The sequence below is a fragment of the Sinocyclocheilus rhinocerous genome, unplaced genomic scaffold, assembly GCF_001515625.1.
Source record: "Sinocyclocheilus rhinocerous isolate Xijiao unplaced genomic scaffold, SAMN03320098_v1.1 scaffold1386, whole genome shotgun sequence".
Classification (NCBI taxonomy): domain Eukaryota; kingdom Metazoa; phylum Chordata; class Actinopteri; order Cypriniformes; family Cyprinidae; genus Sinocyclocheilus; species Sinocyclocheilus rhinocerous.
In genome coordinates, this window is record NW_015660628.1 from 1,084,352 (window position 1) to 1,092,816 (window position 8,465).

The 8,465-nt window shown below is 37.6% G+C and overlaps 2 protein-coding genes across 2 annotated transcripts in view; both read left to right on the top strand.

Moving 5' to 3' along the window:
* Window positions 1-2,683, top strand: part of LOC107725345 (sodium/glucose cotransporter 4-like) — a 6,415-nt gene extending 3,732 nt beyond the window's left edge. Inside the window, exons 2-4 of the mRNA XM_016534583.1 lie at window positions 1,655-1,762; window positions 1,894-2,044; window positions 2,545-2,683. Of these exons, the coding sequence (XP_016390069.1) occupies window positions 1,655-1,762; window positions 1,894-2,044; window positions 2,545-2,683 (398 nt within the window). The remainder of the gene's footprint in view (window positions 1-1,654; window positions 1,763-1,893; window positions 2,045-2,544) is intronic.
* A 1,024-nt stretch (window positions 2,684-3,707) lies between these two features.
* On the top strand, window positions 3,708-8,245 carry LOC107725388 (sodium/glucose cotransporter 5-like). Its single transcript, XM_016534628.1, has 3 exons — window positions 3,708-3,919; window positions 7,045-7,135; window positions 7,950-8,245. Exons 1-3 carry the CDS (start codon window positions 3,722-3,724, stop codon window positions 8,144-8,146), a joined length of 486 nt encoding a protein of 161 aa, XP_016390114.1. The 5' UTR covers window positions 3,708-3,721; the 3' UTR covers window positions 8,147-8,245.
* The last annotated feature ends 220 nt before the right edge of the window (window positions 8,246-8,465 follow it).

Here is an 8,465-nt window from a genome sequence, read left to right on the forward strand (position 1 = left end):
AAAGTATAACAATAATAATAATTTGCACGGTTTGATGTGATATGAGCTAACCGATCTTTAGATTAATTGTAATGCTTTTTTCCTCAGTTGGTCAGAACAAACGTGGCAGACTTGTTATTTACTTGTTCAGATGACAGTATTCTGTGAAAATTCTTATTTGGGTCATATATTCCAAGACATAGGCTAGAATCTGTGATTCTGAAGTACAGTGAATATCCACATCGGTGCGCTGACTGATTGCCACACATACTCCTCAAAACATTAGATTCATCTGCGCTGGAGCCGCGCCGGCGCACAACCCACGCAAGGAAAATTATTCCGCAAACAGCTGCAATTGCAGGTTTTCAAACAAGATGGCGACAAAGAGGCAAAATGTACGGACTGCAGCTTTAAATGATTCCATTGCATAAGGACTCATACCCTTATCTGGGACAGTTGAAATTTAGCTCAAGACCATTCATATTGCTTGTAGATGTTACTACACTTCAAGTGAAGTTAACCTGTGGCAAATTCAGTTGAATAGGTATGATCTGGAAAGGCACACACACGTCTTAATAAAAGGTCTAACAGCTGTTAATGCATATCAGAGCAAAAAACAAGCCCTGTGGTCAAAAGAACTGCCTGTAGAGCTCAGAAACAGGTTTGTGTCAAGCCACACATCTGGGGAAGATTTCAGCAGAAGGACAAACATCACTACAACACTCTACAATCTGGGCTTCATGGCGGTGTGGCAAGACTCAATACTCTCCTCAGTGAAAACACATGAAAACACATTTGGAATTTACAAAAAAAAGTACCTGAAGGACATTCAGACTGTGAGAAACAAAATTCTCTGGTCTGATGAGCCTCAATTCCAAGCATCATGTTTTAAGGAAACCAGGCACTGCTCATCACCTGCAGAGTACCATCCCAAAAGTAAAGTGTGCTGGTAGCAGCCTCATGCTGTGGGGCTGTTTTTCAGCGGCAGGGACTGAGGGACATATCAGAGTAGAAGAAAAGCTCAATGCACCAAAATATTGAGATAGCCTTAATGAAAACCTAGTCCAGAGCATTCAGAACCTCAGACTGGACGGACGGTTCACCTTCCAACAGGACAATGACCTTAAGCACACAGCAGAGTGGCTTATAGACAACTCTGTGAGTGTCCTTGAGTGGCCCAGCCACCGCCTGGCCTTGAACCCAATCAAATATTTCTGGAGAAACCTGAAAATGTGTGTCTGCCCCCATCCAACATGACAGAGTTTGAGAGGTGAAGAGGCGAGGAGAAGAATGACAGATAATTTCCAAATGCTGATGAGCAAAGCTTGTCGCATCAAACAAAAAAGTGTTGAGGCTGTAAACGTGCTTCAGCTAAATATTTAGTTAAGGGTATGGATACTTATGCAATGTGCTTATTTCAGTTTTTTATTTTTAATAAATTTACGAAGTTGTGAGAATTCTGTTTTTGCTTTGTCAATATGGTGTATGGAGTGTAAATTGATGTGGGAAAAAAAAGTAATTTAAAGCAGTTTAACATAAGGCAGCAACAAAACGTGAAAAAAATACTTTTGCAAGGCACTGTATCCCTGTATATATATATATATATATATATACACACATATAGATATACATATACATATACATAAACTACATCATTGCATCTTTTTTTTCCCAGACACAGTGGCTTGCGTGGACCCTGAAGAGTGTGTAAAGGTGTGTGGTGCAGAGGTGGGCTGTTCCAACATTGCTTTTCCAAAACTGGTCATCGAGCTCATGCCCAGCGGTAATCAGAATCACTTTTTGTTTTTTCAAATTGTGTATATGTTTGAATTGTTAACATGTACTTTACCAAATGCATAGTCCATGGCATGGTCTTTTTAGCATAAATCATGCAATTGTACATGTGTGTTCCAGGCCTCAGGGGGTTAATGATAGCTGTAATGATGGCCGCTTTAATGTCATCACTGACCTCCATCTTTAACAGCAGTAGCACCCTCTTCACCATGGACATCTGGAAGAAGTATCGAAGAGGTGCTAGTGAGAAGGAGCTGCTGCTAGTTGGCAGGTGTTTATGACTGTGTTTGTTTGCATTTCATGCACGGAATTGTGTCACCTATTTAAAATCATTAATCATTGTGTAATGCATAAAGGTTACTTGTCTAAGATCCAACATCATGGTGTTTTTTATTCAAAAGCAATTACATGAAAGAATGTAGAAATGATTCATAGCCTCAAAAATGCAGTTTGAGTTAGACATCGAGGGGCAGATTAATCGTTTAGATTAGCTGATATTTATGCCCTGTCATTGGGTTGAGATCTATTTAAATGGAAATAAAACCACAAATATGTATTTATAGAACTAGAAAATGGAAGAAGACTAATAGCCGAATAATAGTGATTAATAGAAATTAATGAGCAAATATACTAATAAGGTCCAATAGGATTTAGATTTTGTAGTAGAACTTAACTTTAAAGTCATTAACATAATCACTTTCATTTTCCATATTAAGAACTGTGATTGAAACTGAAGATGATCATAAAATGTATGTCCATTTGTTTTTCCAGGATAGTGACTGTTATTTTCCCCCAAACCCAATGTGTTTTGAAAAATATGCTTAGAATGAATGTTTCAGAAGGATTGTGGTGTACCAGGCTGATTATCTTGGATGTTTTACAAAGAACAAAACTGCAGTTTTCTCATTGACTGCATTAGAGTGACCGTATCTGCTCACATTGTCTGTAACTTAGCAAAAGATTAGCTGTTAGCCAGGCAGTTTAACAAAAGAATGAAAACCTGTCGAACTAAACATTTAAGAGCTTTAAAACTGGGAGGGTGGGATTTCAAAATGCCTGTTCGTTTTTACCCTGAAGGGTAATTTAGTGCAAAGTTATCCTCCGTCCCCCATAGCAAAAAGGAAATACCCATTTTAGTTTGTGAGATCTCAGACAAGTATAATTGCTCTGGAAAAAAAGCCAGTAAGTAGAGAACTTTAACATTGGTTTAAGGTTAGGCCATGTTATGGCGAAAGCTAATGTCCCCCCACCCCCCAAAAAAAGAAGCCTGCCTAAAGAAACTAAAACTGGCCGGGTGACATTCATAGGGTAAGAAATAAATCGTTACAGTGAACGTATTTGTGTAAGTGCATCCGTGTGAGTCAGTGACACAAAATGTACAAGAATAAAATCAGTTTAACTTACATAATAGTTCATATCTACTGTCTTTACACGCAACACATTTTTTGGCAAAACACTTGAATAAATATAACTGAAATATGACATGCTTCACAGGAATTGCTGTTTGTCAAGGGACTTTCACACCTCACTCCACCCTTAAGTACATTAAATAAGCACATAAGAGCCTGTCACGTCAGGAATCTCAGCTCAGAGTTCATTTAGTGCATCCTCTCAAGATACCTGAAATGTTTAAAAATAAATTATTAGTTTAACAGTCTCCCACGCTCATATAACACACTGAGTAAAAGGAACACCACTGTTGGTATGTAGAGCACCAGAGAATGCTAAGTCTTCCTGTAGCTCTAACAGTACAGCATGACTCTCGCAACGCCTAGGTCATGGGTTCAATTCTCAAGAAGCTGATTAAATGTGTATCTTAAATGCAATGCAAGTTGTGGATAAAAGTGTCTGCCAAATTCATAAACGTAAATGCTAAGAGGTTTCCTGAAGAGTTTTCCTCATGTGTGTTTGTTTGGTATTGTGTAAGCAGGGAGCATTCTGGGGCCTGATGGTGGGTCTAGCGGTGGGATTGACGCGGATGGTTCTAGAGTTTGTGTTTCCTCCCCCTCGCTGTGGTGTTTTTGACCCTGCTCCCTCTGTCTTGAGGAGTGTACACTACCTGCACTTTGCCATCATACTCTGTGCCCTGACTGTTATTGTTGTGGTGGTGATCAGTCTACTGACCCCTCCACCCACCGACGAACAGGTAATAGCATTTATGCCAGGTAATAGCCAGGTAATGCTTTCATAGATTTAAAAAAAGAAGAATTTTTAACAAATATTAAAAAATAATACTTCTTGTAGCTCCTTATCTGACCTTTAGACTTTGACTTTGTTCAGAATGGTGTTTACTACCTTTCAAAAGTTTGGAGTCAGTAAGTTTTTTAAATGTTTTTGTAAGAAGTCCCTTAACCAATGCTGCATTTTTTGACCTAAAATACACTGAAGACTGTAATGTTATGAAATATTGTTACAATTGGAAATAACTGTCTTCTAATTTAATATATTTTATTATTAATTATATTTGATGTCATGTATTTTTGTACTTTGATGGCAAAGCTGAATTTTCAGCATCATTACTTCAGTCTTCAGTGTCACATGATCCTTCAGAAATCATACTAAAATGCTCAAGACACATTTCTTATTATCAAAGTTAAAAACAGTTGAGCTGCCTAATATTTTTGTGGAAACTGGATTCTTTCGTGAATAGAATGTTTAAAAGAGCAGCATTTATTTGAAATAGAAATCTTTTGTGACATCATAAATGTCTTTACTGTCACTTTTAAATAATTTAAAGGGTTAGTGCACCCAAAAATGAAAATGTGTTTTACTCACCCTCGAGGCATCCTAGGTGTATATGACTTTCTTCTTTCAGATGAATCCAATCGGAGGTATTGGATATTATATTAAAATTTAAATTATTATTATTATTATAATTATTATATTAAAAATTGTCCTGGCTCTTCCAAGCGTTATCATTGCAGTAGGCGGGTGTTTCTGTTGAACAGTCCAAAAGACGTCAAATAGAGTGCGCGCATCCATAATAAAACGTGCCTCACATGGCTACGGGGCATGAATAAAGGCCTCCTGTAGCGAATCCATGCGTTTTTGTAAGAAAAATATCAATATTTCAAACGTAATTAAAACTTTTCTCTCACTTCCGCTATCTGTCGTACGTGGAAGGCGTTCCGGGTGGATGACACAGGACGTATGCGCAGCACGCGCCTCTGAGATATGCTAGTCTAGCGAGTTTGTTCACAGGAGCAAAGGAAGCAAAGGAAGCAAAGTTTCCTTACTTTAGCAAAGGAAAACCAGTCTCCTCTTGGCTTATATCGAAATCCTCCGACATTTTTCTTTGCAAATCCTTGGTTTGTACTTCTAAGGCCCTGTCCCAAATGGCACCCTAAACCCTCACGGTCTTCCTCAGAGTCCGCACTTTCGTGATGTAATGCCGCTTTGACTGCCGGGTAGAAATTGGCTGCGTAGCTCGTGAGCACCCTTCTGAACACTAAAATGACAAATGGGACACCCTACGGTCTCGTGGACTTAACGGACACGCGCACGCAGCGGCCATTGTAAGTCCTCAAGACTGAAAGTGCACATGAAGTGTGCCATTTGGGACAGGGCCTAATTCGTGACCGGCGTTTTGTTTTGTGCTCTCTCCGCGTTCGTCACTAATCACGCTACACCGACGTCCTACGTCATCCGCCAGAACTGCTTCCACTTATGACAGTTAGATGAAGTGGGAGAGAAGTGTTTATTACGTTTGAAATATGGGTATCTTTCTTACAAAAACGCATGGATTCACTACAGGAGGCCTTTATTCATCCCCCAGGGCCATGTGAGGCATGTTTTATTATGGATGCGCGCGCTTTATTTGACGTCTTTTGACTGTTCAACAGAAACACCCACCCACTGCAACAATAACGTTTGGAATAGCACAATTTTTAATATAACTCCGATTGAATTCGTCTGAAAGAAGAAAGTCACATACACCTAGGATGCCTCGAGGGTGAGTAAACCACAGGCTAATTTTCATTTTTGGGTGCACTAACCCTTTAATGCATCCTTGCTAAATATAGTGTTAATTTCTTTCAGTAAAACCTTACTGACATCAGACTTTTAAATAGTACTGTACTTGATGCAGTATGTGAAACAGTTTTGCATTATGCAAACAGTAGTGCAATATGCTACATTGTTGCCACATTACCTCATTGCAAGCATGTTTAATTCTGCAATTTACTGGTTTATTTTGCTACAGTTTTGTTCAAAATTGTCTCAACTCTTGACAGTCTGATCAAGTAAAGAAAAGAGCTTAAATCATTGCTGATATTAATTTCACTTCATTTGTTTGACTGGAAATGAAAGGTTCAGTCAAGTGCATTGCATTACAGGCTACAGAACTAAATATTCAGAAAAAAAAACCTGTGCATTATATACTGCAGAAACAATAAAAAATAGTATAGTAGTATGCCATTTCAAAGATAGCCTACACTGTAAAAAAAATTCCGTAAAATTTACGGTAAAAAAACGGCAGCTGTGGTTGCCGGAATTTTACCATAAAAAATACGGTAGCAACGTTTTAGGTTTTACGGTTTTAACTTACATTTACAGTTAAATACCGTAATTTCATTAACTGATATAATGTTAATATACCAACCTATTGAATTACTGAAATCTGTTTTGTACCTTTGTAATACACTGATAACCACCAAATGCAGGTGGTGATGAGAAAGTCACATGATGAACCAAAGCCCATCACAAGCAGCTTTTAAATAATAACATATATAGAAGGTGCACAGTGTCATTCACACAAACACCAAACACCATCATGGTAACACACATGAAACTGAAATAATGCAATAAACATTCATTTAACAACATTAGGTGTAACACACAACCCTAAGAATTCTGGGAATGTCAACTTACGGTTATTCACTGTAAATTACACAGTCTTTTTCACTTCCAAAAACGGTATACTACCGTAAAATTAATGTCCAATACATGTAATGTCCAATACAGTTTTTCACTGTATATAGTAGGGGAATTTACCATTAACCATTTAACAGGATTTTACTGTAGCATTTTTACAGTCTTTTCCCGTTAAATTCACGGTCATTTTTTACAGTGTAGCCTCAACAGTATTTATAGCCCCCCAGTATACTATACTATACTATACTCTTAGTATACTCTTAATTGTACTCGTAGAATTCTTAATCAATCCCTTCCTTTGAGATTTGTTTGAAATTTAATTGATTTACTAAATTTAATAAAACCCCATAGTATACGGTATATCATGTCTCAAGTGGCTTGTGTTTGATTTGGTTTCAGACACATAATCTTACCTGGTGGACTCTACATAACAGCACTGAGAGAGAAATACCTCTACAGAAAGTAGCTACTCTTAGCTGCAGGACAGACGGTATGGAACACACATTTGTTTCATGATATTAGTGTGGACATCTCATAGACTTCCATTGTTTTTAAATTGGGTTTAGTGATATTTTCTATCACCTAAACAGAACTCTAGCCTTAAATATAACTAGATTTAAATAGAAACATGATTTGGCTGATTTATACAGCAAGCCTCATAAACTAGTAAGGACTAGTCAGTCAACAGGTTACACTATATTAGTAAGGACATTTTTGAATAGTGAGGACATTTTGGACTTCACAAGTAGTCAAACACACACTAATCCAGCTTCCTAATACAGAACGGAGGTGTGTGAAGAGTTTACAGCATGATAGATCTCATGAGGATTGTTGTGGCCTATTCATCAGGGTGTGGTGCTGTTCTACATATGTGTATCAGTTGACAAAACAAAAGTCTCTTATATGCGTGAGAACACACACAAGGAACTGAGAAAAATACCACTTGTCATTTTCCTGGTTTTGAATGAAAGCTTACTGCATACAGTGGATTATTTTACCAAACACAACGTTAGAAAATTGTAATGAAGTTTAAAATTAATGTCTCAGCATGCAATCATGCAATATGTGATTTAAATCAGCTATAAAGCCTTTTAAGTACTGTAAGTCAGGTTTTCGAAATTGTATACCATGATAATACTTTGGTATTCCTTCAAGAACCTTAGAAAGCATGTAAATCCCATAGTTTATGAACATGCAATCATTCAGTACTCTAGTATATAACAAAGCACTATGGTATTACCATTTGATACTATCACTGTACAGCTCCCTTGCCAGTTAATTTCACATTCAGCATTTTTGTTTAGGCTCTGAGTCTGTGCGCAGGGGTAAGTGTGTCCGCACCGCTGGGTTCTGTAGCCCTCGACCTGGACGATTTGCAACCGGGACGCCACCTCCTATAATTCACAGCACCAGAGAAGATCCTTTCTGGTCTCGTTTCTGTTGTGTCAACGCTATCATTCTCATGTGCGTCAACATCTTCCTCTATGCTTACTATGCGTAACACATACCGCCACACACATAGTTTTTTGTTTTTTTGGTACAAATGCATCACCTAGACTTCTGATAAGACTTTCTTGCAATTGCGAGTTTGTATCTTACTATTACAACCTTTTTTTTTTTTCTCAGAATTGCAAGTTTATATGTCGCAAATCTAACTTTATATCTCACAATATTTTTTTTCTCAGAATTGTGAGATAAGAAGTCACAAATACCTTCAAACCTTCAATTTTTTATCGCATGGAGGAAACAAGCTTCCATAAAATCCCTTTAAATTATTGGGCTACATAAAATATTTTATAGATTGTGTTTTAATAGTTGTT

What these genes read in the sequence shown, in the direction of transcription:
- LOC107725388 (XM_016534628.1), top strand. Translation starts at nt 3,722, where the DNA reads ATGGTGGGTCTAGCGGTGGGATTGACGCGGATGGTTCTAGAGTTTGTG. An exon ending in CTCCACCCACCGACGAACAG is followed by an intron (nt 3,920 to 7,044) that starts GTAATAGCATTT and finishes ATTTGGTTTCAG; the next exon opens with ACACATAATCTTACCTGGTG. An exon ending in TCTTAGCTGCAGGACAGACG is followed by an intron (nt 7,136 to 7,949) that starts GTATGGAACACA and finishes ATTTTTGTTTAG; the next exon opens with GCTCTGAGTCTGTGCGCAGG.